The 15,248-nt window shown below is 38.6% G+C and overlaps 1 protein-coding gene across 1 annotated transcript in view; it reads right to left on the bottom strand.

The window, feature by feature from the left end:
• Nucleotides 1-326: 326 nt before the first annotated feature.
• carmil3 (capping protein regulator and myosin 1 linker 3) overlaps nt 327-15,248 on the bottom strand; it is a 68,093-nt gene continuing 53,171 nt past the window's right edge. The window contains exons 25-40 of the mRNA XM_026313632.1: nt 15,077-15,196; nt 13,917-14,030; nt 13,204-13,379; nt 13,005-13,092; nt 10,844-10,969; nt 10,526-10,592; nt 9,897-10,084; nt 9,047-9,126; nt 6,810-6,929; nt 5,969-6,137; nt 4,782-5,151; nt 3,014-3,120; nt 2,706-2,922; nt 2,363-2,434; nt 1,963-2,082; nt 327-367 (exon numbers count right to left, since the gene is read on the bottom strand). Of these exons, the coding sequence (XP_026169417.1) occupies nt 327-367; nt 1,963-2,082; nt 2,363-2,434; nt 2,706-2,922; nt 3,014-3,120; nt 4,782-5,151; nt 5,969-6,137; nt 6,810-6,929; nt 9,047-9,126; nt 9,897-10,084; nt 10,526-10,592; nt 10,844-10,969; nt 13,005-13,092; nt 13,204-13,379; nt 13,917-14,030; nt 15,077-15,196 (2,175 nt within the window). The remainder of the gene's footprint in view (nt 368-1,962; nt 2,083-2,362; nt 2,435-2,705; nt 2,923-3,013; nt 3,121-4,781; nt 5,152-5,968; nt 6,138-6,809; nt 6,930-9,046; nt 9,127-9,896; nt 10,085-10,525; nt 10,593-10,843; nt 10,970-13,004; nt 13,093-13,203; nt 13,380-13,916; nt 14,031-15,076; nt 15,197-15,248) is intronic.

The following is a 15,248-nucleotide window of genomic DNA, read 5'->3' as shown; positions in this document are numbered from 1 at the left end:
AATGCATAAAGCAACAGGTAAGCATACTGGAGAGATACCGAAATACAGTGTGTCTGTATACAAAGTACTTCATGTACTGCAAGTTTGAGCTGCCCTTCGCCTGAGAACAACCATAACAAGTGCAACCAGTTCAAAACAAAACATACAGTACATGCAATTTCAGCAACAACTGTCTACATGGAACAAAAGGGAAACAAAAAAAAAAAAAAAGCTGTTGTTAAATCTTTGTCAGTTGAGTCCACACAGTTTTAAAAGCTCGTCTCTCTCCAGTCCTCCATGCTCCAGTCTTCTGTTCCCAGCCAACTTGTCCGGCCCCACTTGTGACGTCATAATGCGTCTCTGTTACCGAGCTGGGAACTGTCATAGCCTAAAGAAGCAAACAAGATACAGCTGCATGATTTTAAAGCTGCACTAATGAAAATGTTTACATCATGTATGTATCTCATTTTTCAGTTTCAGCTAATGAACTATACTTTCATCCTTGTTTGCAGCAGGATTTTCAGACAAAAATGGTTTAGAAGCCCACTCTATCTAGTGCCAGACAGACAGCTAGCATTAGCTGGTGAACATATTGGGGCATCCAACACTAACAAGGCAGATGGGTAGAGTCTGGAGGAGAGCACAAAGGAGAGTGAAAATTGGGACTTCACTTCATCAGTCATTCATCAGCACCAACACAGCAAAGTTAGCAGGTAGCTAATTAGCATAATGGAGTATTTACTATACGGTAGCTGCTCAACGTTAAAAAAAAATTCATATTTAACATACACTGATCAGATGGCAGGAAACACAATTGTAAATGAATATTAATGTTTGCCTGTCTTCTGGATGTGTACATGATTTGCTAAGTTTTGCATCTTCTAGGAACAGCATTGGGCCATGATGTGTTTTTGGTCAAACCACTTCCGCATTCACCACGAGATGGTGTCAGATGTGCGTTTGGCTGGATCCACTGCCTCCAAAAGGCCACAAAAATGACCTAATGCAGTTTTAAGTTTGCCAACCACCACCAAGCGAATGAATGCCTCCGACACAATCATTAAACTTTTAACAGTCACAATTTCAATGTGGATGGTGAACACAAATTTGACAATATGCCCGTTATCCTGAATATGAAGTGCAACTCTTGATGTTTTAGCCTACCTAAATTTAACCAGTCATGGCAGACAATCACTTAGGTTTCACGCTTTTTAAATAAGTGGCTTTTATGCCACAATTTGTGACACATGGGCCATTGTAATTGAGTTCTCTGCAGCAGGTTTTTGATATATAGCTCTGAATTATAGAGGATTTTGATAGCGGCTTTTCCACGTCATTAGTGCCCCTTGACTTTTACTGCCTCAGGGTTTTTCATCTTGAATGTCAAACGTCTCAGTGTAAAAAGTGTCGATGAATCAGTTAAACATTATTGCCAATTATCTCAGTAATGGAAGACGGTATCAAAAGGGAATCAGCTCCAATTAAAGCTGCAGTGATAAAACATCCTCATTCCCAAAATGGTGAAGTTCTCATCTAATAACACACTTGTCACAGCAGCATCAGATCCGGCTGACAGCTGCAATGAGATGTACCTGGACAGCAGCCAAATTACATAATTAAATATGGTGTAATATGTCTTTCCTTAGTCAGACATTTATCAAATACAAGAATATGCATGCATTCAAGATGTAGATTAATACTCATGAAAAGTTTGTAGTTTTTGCAACATTTAAACTCCAGCAAAGGTTTTTTTTTGGCTTGAATTTAGTCAATTTCCCAGAATGACAATGTATTTTCAGACGTAATTACTGCAAGAGAGCAGACAAAACAAAAAACTCATTTGGAAATGGTCTTGTGCTTTTTGTTTTTTTGTGTGTGCTAAACACACAAAATAAAATTAAATAAATAAATAAAAGATTGTACAAACTTTCCCTGCTAAATGGTTCTCCTACCAAACGTGCAAAAAGTGAAACAGATACATACACCTGGTCCCAGCAGGGTAGTCCAGTGATCTATTTCTACACTGGGGAAAACAGGGCTTTTTCACAGGGAATCTGCGATCTGAAGACTTCTCCAGATCGTAGGGAGTGTCCCGTCCCATGCCTGGGGGAAAATGGTATGAGACACAGTGGGGTGCGGGAACTCCAAACAGGGTTGCAGGACAAAGCAAGGGGCACAGCCAGCAAGCTCTACAGGCATCAAATAAGAGGATCATGCTGCTTTCATTGGATAAAAAAATGAAAAAGGCATTGTACCATTGTTATGAATGAAACAACAAAAACTTCTAGACATCCAAGTGTGTAAATAAACAGTGCACATGTTTGTCACATAATGTGGACACAACAGCAGGAACGCAATAAGCACAGCGTCAGACATACTGTACCTATGTCAAATGAGTTGGACTTCCTGGTGTGATGTAATGTTGCTGGAAATCCATTACGACCTTCTTCCTCATCTGATTGGTGGAACAATAATCATCATCATCATCATCTTATTTTCACCTATTTTTGCCCCAGTAACATCAACATATTCTGTCTTCTCAAAATGTGGCACTTTAGTTCACAAAGCAGAACTTGATATTAGCATTAACAGATACCATGGGCATACAGAAAATAAACAATTGCACTGCGTTGAACATAAAACTATTTTAACAGAGAATCCAAGGAAACTGCTGTTTTATGAAGAGTGATCTAGGACATCACTCTTTAGTAACATTGCTGCAGTACCTTGACTGATGGCTGGTTCTGCTATTTGCATCCCTGGCTTGTCAGATGCTGGTGGACTTTTCCTCTCAGTACTATCCTGGTCTTGAATGTTTGGCTCAGCAAGAGGCAAGGCTTTCTGGTCACTTTTTGGTTCCACTCCTGGACTGACAGGTGAGTTTTTTGGAGGAGTCTTGGTGTTTTCTGAACAGGTCTCTTCTCTTGTGAGGTCAAGACTGGGCTGAGGGTGGGACATATAGTAATATTTGGTGATGTGTCAGTCTCCTGCATGAAAGTCACTTCATTTGTTTTTTTACATACAGTACACATACTTTACTAGGAATATGAGGATGCTGGGCCTCTGGCAATCTTGCTCTCTGCTTCTCGTCACGCCTTCTTTCGCTCAACTCTTCTTCTCCTTTTACATTTCCTGCTGCTTCTGTTAGGACACAGACAACAGTTCTTACAATGTTCAACCAGTTTTTGTTTGGTGGTTCCTAATTACATGCTAAACTATTGAAAAAATAGCAGGATAATGTAAAAAGGAAACTTTTTACAGGTATGGACTGGGTTACCACAATATTTTCTGTTATGTTCTTCCTACAACTTCAGGATAGTCAAAGACAGATGCATATGTAGAATTGGCCATCTGTTTGCATATATGCATGTTGCAGTATATGCTGACCAGTTTTCCATAGCAGCAGCTATTTTTTAAACACATTTTTGTTATCCATATCTTGCAGGCAGGCTTTCAATCAGAGGATAAAACTGAAAAATCCCTGTTTCTCCATTTTTAATGTGAATCTCCAGATCTTCACATTGATCTTTTAATTCCCTTTGAGCCAGATTGCAGTCTATAACAACTTTTGTAACTGAGGAGGTTGAACTCCATACAAAGTCTAGACTTGAAACTATATAGCCCTTAACAATAGCCTTCTCTGTAAAGGCCACTGTTGTAGCAGCATAACGTTGGGACTAAGCCAAATGAAATCACACTACACGCTCTAATGCTTCACCTCTCACAAAACTCACTAAATGTTGTTTTAATTATACTGATTAAAGTTTTCAAATACTTTTCTGTTAGCTTTCATGCTGATATCCATTGGTATAGTTTTTTTTAATAAATTAGACTATAACTATTACAAGCCTGGAATGGCATTTCCCTGCTCATGGATGAGGAAAGTTTTTTACCCTCTTTAAATAGTAAACATCAACTGATGGTCCCAGATTACTGAAAAATCTACCACATGCTCAATATTAATATATTGAAAAAGCTAATGACAAAACTACACCGATACAGCCAGCTTTCTCTGTCTCATTTCGTCTGTCATCTGTTTACAGTTATACCAATTTATCTGACAGTGATTCTGAATGACACATACTCTTCGAGTTTTTCATTCAGGAAGAAATTCAATCTGCAATATTCATAATGCTATACTATACTATAAACATTTATATCATTTAACAGAGCATATCGCTATTAGGTTTTGTACTAAACCTAATTTTCAAACAAAATGGCCTTTATTAAAGGCCACTGTCAACAGTGTCTAATTCTCATTGATACATTTACCAAGGATTATAGAACTTGCATTAAGGGGAAAAAAAGCATAATTTCCACAGAGGTCAGTAATTCTAATGACAGTAAATTATAAGTAATAAAGTCAAGGAGCTGACTTTCCACTATATTTAATCACTTAATGTTACTGCACCAGTTTACTATTCCTGTCCCTGTCCCTTTCTAGTTGAATCATCTAAAATACAGTAAGCTACAGTGATATTACACTACTGGAAACATCAAACCAAAATCAATATTATGGCAATGGATACAAAGTACATTACAACAGCTTGAGTGTTATCTAAAGGAAATAAAATGCTTTTCTGTTTCCTTTTTTGAAATGGAAGTAAAATGGCAACTTAATCTTTCTCACCACGGTGTTTTGCATATTGTATGTATTATAAGTTCAGTATTTTGTTTTTAAATGTGATAATATAGAAATATCTAAGTGTGGGGAAATCAGTCTGTCTGGTTTTAGGAATTGACTCATATTGTAATAAAAACATATTGTAATACAAATTCAGTTGCAGTGCACATCGCAATACCTAAACTCTCCTGCAGGTGGCGTTGCCTCATGATAGCCAGATTGGGCTTGGTGTTCTGTGGAGGGGGATCTGGCCTCATCCCACAAGGACCTCCGCTTCCACCACCACTCTGTCTGTCCTCCTCTACCTCAGTCCGTGAGTCTGTCAGAGGTACGATTCTCTCATGCCTGCCTGCACCCATCTGCCTGTCCGTCTGTTGTTTGGAGGACACTATGTGGCCGTTAGTCTGAGTATCCGCAGGGGCATCTGAGATGGCGTTAGACCCATCAGTATCTTGGTCTGTCACTTTGATTTCACAGGTGCTGCTCCCATCTGAATCCTCAATTTCTGCCCCAATGCAGCTGTAGACCATGCTGACCAGGTCTGTGGACTATACAGAAACACAAAGGGAGCTGTGAGCAATTACACCAAAGAAAAATTCAAATATTACACCTGACATATGTTTACTGTGTATGATTCATAGTGATATAAAGTGCTCTATCGGATTCCCAACTTGTTTTTGATATTCTACTGAACGATTTAACGTTATCGTTAGTTGGTAACAGTGCTGAAAGTAAAGCCTGTGATTAAAAATGTATAATTCCAGTGAATTCAATTATGCCAAATTTTAAATTATCCCTCATTTTGCTGGGGATGTCCTCAAATCCCCTCAAGGATCATTGAGGATCCATGGACTGTACTTGGAGAATGTAAGTGGTTTAGATGACTCCAAATCTGTGTGTGTGTGTGTGTGTGTGTGTGTGTGTGTGTGTGTGTGTGTGTGTATATATGTGTGTGTATGTGTATGTATGTACATGTGCTTCAGCAAATACTTAAAATAGGCCATATAGTCCTCCACACCTCAGACAAGCTTCCATTACAGGAAAAGGCTAAAAATAGCAGGTGGTGGGCACAGCATGCATCTATGCCCTGTGTATTATGAAGACTATAGGAATTAGGGGCAGGATGCTCACAGTTTGGATCCCTATTTAGAAATGAGTTAGATTGGAAACTGAAATTAAACTCAGCAATTGCTACTGAAAGAGTAAAACGTTTATATTTACTTTCAACTGTTTGGTGTTCCAGAAGAAGTTTAGTATATACTTAGGTCAAAGGTGACAATTAGTTAATGAAAGTGTGCCCTGGATCTATTATAGATTGAGTATCTCATCACAATACATAGAATTTGGCATTCCTGGACAATGTACCTGTCTTTGAATGAGGCACGGGGGGCTGGGAGCCCTCATCCCGTGCACAGGCACATCCTGAATGGGCCGAGGTGAAGGCATGGTCCCGTTCGCTCCAGGAACAGTGCACTCTGGCCTCATAGTGTCCTTAGGGTGCTGAATCATGGAGTAAACATTCTCTGAGGTGCTGCTGGAATAAACAGAAAACACAAAACCTGATGTGTGAGTTGAGTCTTCACCTGCGAGGCCAAGGAAGATATGAGTGATGTAACCTGGCTTACCTTTCTGTATATTTATCCCGCATGTTATTAATTTACAAGAGAATATCCCTCTTATATGTTGAAACATCTGCAGTTAATGGACATATTTTAGGAAGAAATAGGTTGTGCTGTTGCAAAAAGATAAGGCATTGATGTAGAGGGCAGTCAAGTAGTCAAGTGAAGGCACTAACAAATCATCTTGTGCAGCTGTAGTACTCTCTCTACTATAACTTCTTTAAACGTTTGCAGAGTGCTTACTGAGTGCTGTTCCCACCCCTCAGTTACTAATCTGTGTTATACATTTTTAAACAAGTTTTCCACACTTTACTTCTACTCCCTTTTTGCAAAACTGGTTTTACTTTTTAACCTATGGTGCTGTTATGTAACGGCAGCTTAAATGTACGCAGTGCCATAAATTTAGAGCAAGGGAAAACAGTTGGAGGTAGCGAAATATTTTCTTCCATTAAAATATTTATGAAGCTGTGAAGTGACATTAATGCGCAGTGCTGGATTAATTTACCAGCTGTCTCAGTCCCTCTGTCTGTGCACTTAAACGTTACTTTCACTCCCTCCTTCACTCAGCCCCTCTTCCCCAGGCTTACTCTGAGTCCTGATTAGAGATGGTGGAGTTGCGGTTCTTGCGGAAGCCAGAGAAAATAGACAACATGCTGCGTCTTTTCTTCCTCCTCAGTGACTGGGCCTGATGGAGGGATGACAACTGACTGGTGGGGACAGAAAGAGGAGAAAAGAAACAAGGAGTGATTAGGTTTGAGTAAAGACAAGAAGGTAGAAGTACAGATAGACATATTATTGACAAAGATCAGAGTTAAATTGTGAACTCGTACTGGTAGTTATTGATCATTACTCTGTATAAGCTGATCACAGTGTTATTAGCTGACTAAACTGTACACATTATGACATTACACTAATGAAACATTGAAAAATATTCAACATATTAGACAACATACGTTCTACCATGACTGGCCTGTACAGATGGTTTAATATAATTGACAGAAGGCACAGTTTGCTGCCTCAGTGAATCTTTTTATGCACTACTGGTGAGCATTAAGCCACAGAGTCATGAAACCTATCATTTCCATTTGGTTAGAGCACACAGTCCCAATTAATATTTTCAAGCTATGGTGTAAAGTAAGAATAAAGTAAGGTTTAGCCTAAAGAAGAGCTACATCTTCAAACACGTCATTACACCACCTTAATGCTGTAATGATTATGATCAGTTTTATTTACATAAGATTCACCTGTTAAAGCGTAATTTTACCCAGTGTCATTTGTTGTCAATGCTTCTTAAAAATTAGGATATTAGTGGTGTGTTTAGAATTGAAATGGATTGCTTTAAGCCTGCATTAATTGATTTTTGGTCACTTTCACTTTGACATATTTTATCTTACCTCAATAAACATTTGTATATTATATAAGGCAGCAACATCAGCATTAATTTCCTTCCTTTAGCTCTCTTTTCTTGGTCTAATGAACGCTCTAATACGTTTAGCAGGTTTTTAGAGATTCATCACTGGAAATACAAAAGCTTTAGACTGAACCAAAACAACACACACAGTGAGCCCAGAAACCACAGCAATTAGCTGAGATGTTAAAATGATCTGGATAATTATCTGTAGGTTCATCACAAACAAGTACTGTAGTTACAGTACAGTGCTAACACATACACCAAATACAAGATACTTCAAATGACCCCAAGGGATCAAATCATTACTAGACCACACTATGAAATACACCTGAGCCTATGCTCAAGTGTACTTTCACACTATGGTACCAGTGATTAATACTGTAATACTGTAAATTGACAGATTAGAAAGACTTGTCTGTCAGCTCTGTGATCTACAGTAGAGTTTACTTCTGAAGCAGCTGTCCTATGTCTTAATATAAAGTCAGTGTGAGGTTGTTGTGGTTCTGTACTGTCTCTAATACTGGACAGAGGGACAGAAACAATTTTGTGTGTCCATGGTACATTTTCAGGGAAGGTTATTTAGAATAAAGGAGCCTGGAGTGTGCCAGTAAACAAGATGACGCCTTTTTTAAAATATGGAATATATTCTAGTTACCGAACAAACAGAGCTTTAAATGAGGCTTTTTCTCTGTACAAATGGACCCATCCATCAATAAAAACTGACATGAGATTATAATAGCATTATGGAGAACATCTAATGATCTTTTTTTAATGCATGTACAATGGTCTGTAGGAATCTTTCTCTTATTTAGTTCAATATTAATATATTGCTGCTTCAGGTGCTGTTGCTACTGGTGGTCCAACTCTTTACTGAATTTCCAGGAGGTCCTGTCACTCAACCTCCGCCTAAGTCAAGGTCAGGACTATTATACATAATTTTTTCCATGCTTTTATCCATTTATCCATCTATCCCATCCACTGATTAGCTATGCCATTTATCCTGTAGATAGTTGGGAGGTGCAGAGCTAACCCCAGCCAACACTGGGTAAGAGGCAGGATACACCCTGGACAGATCGTCAATGTAATATTGATTCTAGCTGCTTTAAAGTTGCTCTAGTAATCTACCCCAGGTCTCATTCACCAATGAGACCTTCAACTTCACTGTAATTACACAATAACTTTCTCCAGAGATAATTGTCTCATACTAATAAGAACTGTCAAGTCTCGTAATTTAACGCAGATTTGGTTGAGTTTGCGTCTATTAGAAGTAAAAAATAAATAAATAAAATATCCCATATCAGGTTCATTTTGTTTTCAGTGTTGTGTGTGTGTGTTTTCAGAGGACACCACAGTCATGACACAGTATTTACTGATTTCTGACTGCACAAAAACAAAGCCGACTGTGTGAGCTACCTGTCAGGTAGAACTCTCTTGCTGTAGAAATCAGGTAGTCCATCCTCCAGCATATTGACTCCGCCATTCTCTGAACAGTGCTGCACACACATACACATCGGGATAACACTGATCAATGCACCATGTTGACAAAAAGCTGAAAGGCTGACAGAAGGTATTATTTCAAGTCGCTGGCTGGTAAAACTGAATGCATGGCCAAAAAAAGGCTGTTTGTAAAACAACTTCTCCTTATGCTGCCCTAAGTGAGTTTGTACCAATTTAGAAAAAGCTTTAACAAACAAACAAGCCACTAAGTTAGAGGCTGCCCTACAGCCCCTGGGAGATGACTGTGCATGATTAACATTTGAGTCACAAAGACACATGTGACAGCTTCCTACGTTAAAAGGAGCTTATTTTTGGAAAGTGCCACTGGCATGGAAAACAAGATGAATAACTAAAGTTCACACAAAGCAGTCAAGAGGTAATACCAGAAAAACAACAAAACAAAAAACTATAGATGTTATATACTTTCTCACCTCTAAACCCCGCTGAGCTCTTTTGTAGAAACAAATGGACTGAACTTTATGGTGCACTGTGTGATTACTAATAGGGCAGTTAAACCTATAATGTGGCCAGCAGAACAATAAAAGAGCCCTCCCTTTGCTTCTAGGTTCCACAAATTCAATTTAAGGAGCAATATCTGTGTTGCAATCAGGTCAGCAATCAAATCTCTCAGTAACTGTTGATGTGGCAGGAGCCCTTGAGAGGCTCCCAGAAGGCTGCAGGGAAGTTGTTCCCTGCCCATTGATAATAAGGAAAGTCAGGACAACATTAAAGGTCATCGCCAAGTCATTTGCTGTCTCATACTCACAGATTCAGGAGGAAGGTGACCAGCTTTGTGTCTCCGCGGTGGGCGTGGCCTGACATGGGTCACGTGACGTAAAGGTGAGCCATTAGTGGGGAGGGTGGACAGGCACTCCCATGATGCCGAGTGTGTAAGAGGGACAGAGTGGGGAGGACCTGAGGGGGTTGGAGACGAACTGGGCTCGTCACCTAAACCTATTGTAAGATTGTGACAAAATGAAGATTATTTTCATGTCGCTTAACAATTTAGGGTAGAGTGCCGAGTCCTGTTTGATTGTGTTTATATAATTATGAAAGAAACTACAACATGAAAAATAATAAAAGGAATATAGCCACTCTTAACAACCTGTAGTTGTTAATGATAATGGCGAGTATTCTTACATTACTACCACTAGTGGGGAAAGTTCAGCCTGTCAGGGCAGAGTGAGGGAAAAGGCCATCCTAATTCATTCAATTGTGATATTGCATACCAAATTAAATATGCAAATAACACAGTTACTTTTAACAATGACATAAACTGAGAGGCACAGTACTTCTTTGATTAAAAACAGAACGTGAATTGACTTGAATCCAGCCATCCTTTTAAATATATCATGCTATATGAACACATTAGCTTCAAATCAAGACAAAACTCACTCAGTCTGGTAGAGACAGGACGAATTCTCCTAGTTCTTGAACTGCGCTTCTTAATAGCCATGGTGTCCTTTAGTCAAAGAAGATAATGTCATAATGAACTGTGATTTTTATGTTTAACACTGTTTCACTTGGTAGTTTATTTGGTACACCTAGCTGAAACTAATGCAGTCTAATATAATGGTCCAATGGTTTTTCAACATAAATACAGATTCTAGTACAATTAGAACTATTAGCTGCCTTAAACAGTCAACAATGAAGAAATGTTTTCTCTGGAAATCATGTTGGCAGATCATATCAGCGTGTTTCTCAGATACTTACTATTCCTAGGTTGATGCCCAAGTCCTCATCGGGGAATTCCAGAGACTCGACAATGCGGGACTGTCTGATAGTGCGCCTGCCCGTCCCAGCGTCATCCCATCGCTTTGCTTGAGACACCTGCCGCAGCTGATGCAACACAAACATCAAACATGCACACGACTGCATACGCACATGTACACACAGCGATGACACCTGCAACAATATGCTTCAACACGATCATAGAGAAGAAGCTTCTCCGCCCTTGTACCCCAGAAGCTCATGCTAAGTCGTTTATTATTGTCTTCAAAGCCCATAAAGATAATAAATACAATACAATTTTCTGATTATCAAGGTGGAGTGAGGCATGATAGAGGACAAAATGGCACTGCAGCAAAACAAAGATGTAATGGGAGAGGCACTGAACAGAATGCAAAGTAGAGCAGGGCAGGCAGTCTATTTCTGACTCTTTTTCCACTGGCTTCTTTACAAACTATTTGATTTTGTGAAGAGAAGAACTTGCAGGGTCTAATCATCTCCTTAATTCACTCAAATCTAGTTATGTTTTCTCTGTGTGCAGCGTTCTCCTTAAAAGGCTGCTCTATCCTTGTAAACCTTCCTGCTAATGACACATGAACCACGGTGTCTATTTCAAATAACACACTCTAGAAAGTCAAGTACAAGCTTTTTGACAACCTGAGAGATTTGCTTGAAAAAAAATTTCAAGACTTCAGATTTTGATGGGTCCACAGTTATGTTAGAAGAAGCCTTCTGTTTAATTATAGAATAATACTTAATTGCTGCACTTGATTCAAATTGCTCTATTAGTGATACTTAACTTACTAAATTGAATGTTTAAGTAAATGTTAGAATTTTGTTGAGTGCTGACTTTATTGCCATTTGAGTGGAATGTGGAGGCACTACTGCACTGTGGTGTAAAATCTTTGGATGTGGTTGGCAGCAGAATTGTATTTCCTTGGCAACATTTTATCTATAATGTGTGTGTGATCTACAAACCTGTCTGTACGCCGATATAGCCCACAGAATAAGACTGGGAGACAACTTGCTTTCAAATTTCATGACTTTTAAGATGAATCCATGACTCATGTTACTAAAACCTGACTCAGAGTAAAATCACTACATAGTTCACAACACACACTGCACATCATAGTAGAGGTAGTGAAAACGTTTTAAAGCTGCAGGAGGCTACTTGCAAATCAACACAAAAGCAATTCAAAAAAATGAAAATTCATATTGGACTCAAAAATAGCCCTTTTTTTGAAGTGTGTAAAGAGACAAAGACACATCCTGTCAGTCACTTTGAACCTAAATATGTGTCACACATATAATTCCTTTCCTTACAAAATTACTTTGAGCAGATATACTGTATGTTGACCAAGTTAAAGGCCGAAAAAACTGTTTTCTCAATCAGGTTCTTCCTATGAGTCCTATATAAATGCACCATTTAATGCCAGAGTAGTTGGAGTTAGAAGTTAAGAGGAGAAAAATCAATATCACTCTCATCTCTGTCCATTAAATATGAAGCTGGAGTCAGGAGACAGCTAGGTTTTCCATAAACACTGGAAACAGGGGAAACAAAGGATAACAAATCTGGCTCCCTGCACCTATAAAGTGTGCTAATCAATCTGTTGTTTCCATGTATCTAAACAAAAACCAAAGTGTAAAAACTACAAGCCAGCAGACTGTTTGTTTGCTGGGAGCAAAGGCATCCTGCCTTGCCAGGCAATGAACTAAGACATTGATAAATCAAATAAATATGTCCAACTATTTTCTTACAATAAATATCCAAGAATTTAAAGCTGAAATCTCTTATTATGTGATGGATATCATTATCTACTTTTACACTTTAGTGGGGTAAAATGGTCAAAACTGTGCATCTGCATTTTCATCTTTGTGAAAAACGGTGTCATTTACATTTTTTGGGGTACAGACCAAGCTGATGTACTATAATTGAGTCAATAAGTAATGCTATATTTGTAACTTTAGTCTGTACACTGAAACCATTTTGATGGTAAACACCACACTAAATGCTCCATCATCTTCATCATCATAAAAATGATAAAAATGTTGCCTCTGAAAATGACAGATTTCAGGTTTAAACTAGAGGAAATAGTTTTCTCTACAATCTATGAAAAGTCATGCAGTAAAGGGATATTACCAGTACCAGGGTTTTATGAGTGGTATAGAGCTCTTGTAGAATCTGATCCACGATGGCGTTGGTCAGATAGGAAACCACAGACAATTTCACCTCCCTGAGACAACCAGAGAGAAAGAAAGAAACACAGGAGGGAATAACAATCCAATGGTATCTTAGCTGAGGTTTGGTGCTTAAGCAAAACTTTTTCACTGGTTGTCTTTCTCACTCCAGGGCTCTGTTTATATCCTCGGCTGCTCTCTCCATCAAGGCGTTGCGGATGGCGGAACGAGGGATCGAAATTTGTTCGGAAATGGATGAGAGAGGAGGGCTGAGCCTCTCGGCTGCTGAGCAGGACATGGGACACAACTCGCGGCACAGAGACACCATGGAGTCCACGACCACCTGCAAACAATTGACCCAAGCCATGCATCACTACACGTACAGTCTGTATTGTTAATAAATTCTGTTATTGTAAATTCATATATATATATATATATATATATATATATATATATATATTCATACATACATACATACATATGCAATATATATGTTAATATTTCTTAAAGCATTTAATTATTAGTAACAGTTTTCATCTGCTTGCTTAAAGTAAAGATGCTGAATGTTATATTTTATTTATCTGCAACCCTTTACAGACACTTGTGCATGAACAAAAATTCCCAAGCTGATATTTTTATTTTATTTTTTAATTGATTTTGACCTTTGCAAATCAAAATTGTAGCTGGTGCTTAACAAACAAAACTGGAAACAACACACAGAGATGATGTGAATTTGCATTTCTTTTGAAGTCAGCACACCAGCACTGCACAAAGGCACGTGCCAATAATGGGCTATTTAAATGCAACTAGTCCAGAACTCCACAGTGTTTAAAAACACAGATGCATCAGTGATATCAACCACGATAGCACCACGGCCTACCTGCAGTTCTTTGTCAGCAGCCTTGGCCAGCTCTCCTGCCAGAGTGTCCAGGCGCTGTTTGACAGGTCCGTCTACTGACAACACATGGGCCAGCTCACACAGAGAGGGATACAACTAGCACACGAAGAAAACAGGAAGTACAGTAGATGTCAGTGCAGGAGTACATATTAAACAGAATGTTGCCATTCTGAAAGTTATATGATCACAGCAAGCAGCATTTTTGATATTGTTTCTGGCGAATACATTTTGTACTACTGGATTTTTAATCTACTCCCTAACTAATTTATCATATTTCATAAGCTCATTACCTACTGTATTTGTGCACTGAAGTGGTACCACTAATCTACTTTGATTTATAAGCCATGAAAGAACACATTTCAGACTGGCAGTTTGGAGTTCAGTGTGGCTTTGTGTGTGTGTGTGTGTGTGTGTGTGTGTGTGTGTGTGTGTGTGTGTGTGTGTGTGTGTGTGTGTGTGTTTTAGCTTTAGAGTTCACCAGGTGGAAACTTCAAAAGACCGTATGACTTTGTCCAATGTCTTTGTAAAGCATATAGGCCAGAATTCATTTCGTAATAGCCTATTAAAATTTACAAGTACAAATGTGATAGTGGTGGTTTGAACCTCTTATCAGCGCTGACATGAATAAATGAGTTTTCAAACATAAGACCTTTAACCGGCAACTGAAATAATAGTTATTACTGCAGCAGAATGCCAAAGGTTAGCTCCATCTTTGAAATTTTGGTTGTTTCTCTGTTTGAAGTCATTCTGAATTGAATGTCTGAATGTTTAACTTTTGCATGAACACAACAAAGTAGAATTAAATTGACAACGTATCTGATAAATTTATTCATAATAAAACATTCATTCATTCTATGAATTATGTTTTTTAATAATTATTAACATTCATTATTACAGAGCAATTGCTAACTTTTTCTGTTGATGTGCTAGATGAGACACCATTCACTTATTGATTAATTCATTTTTAATGACTTATTTATAAACCTCCAGACAGGGAGAGTTTTCACAGCATGGCAATATAGCAGATGTTAACAATTGCTAAGTGTCAAACAAATGTTGTAGACTTCAGTAAAATTCAGTACAAGAAGAAGAAGCTCTGTACACACAGACACACACACAGGAAATGCAAGAAGTCCACTCACAGCTCTCGAGTTCCTGGCTTCTTTGAGTATTTGTCTGGCTGTTTGGACCTCCTCTCCTTCCTCACAGCCTTTGAGGACACACACCTGCTGCTGCACTCGCACACACAGGCGCTCCATCACCTACACACACACATAAAAAAAAATAAATGGATACAGTTACCCATGAGCACAA

Source organism: Mastacembelus armatus, chromosome 17 (assembly GCF_900324485.2).
Source record: "Mastacembelus armatus chromosome 17, fMasArm1.2, whole genome shotgun sequence".
NCBI classification, from domain to species: Eukaryota; Metazoa; Chordata; class Actinopteri; order Synbranchiformes; family Mastacembelidae; genus Mastacembelus; species Mastacembelus armatus.
This window is presented reverse-complemented; position numbering and strand designations above follow the sequence as displayed.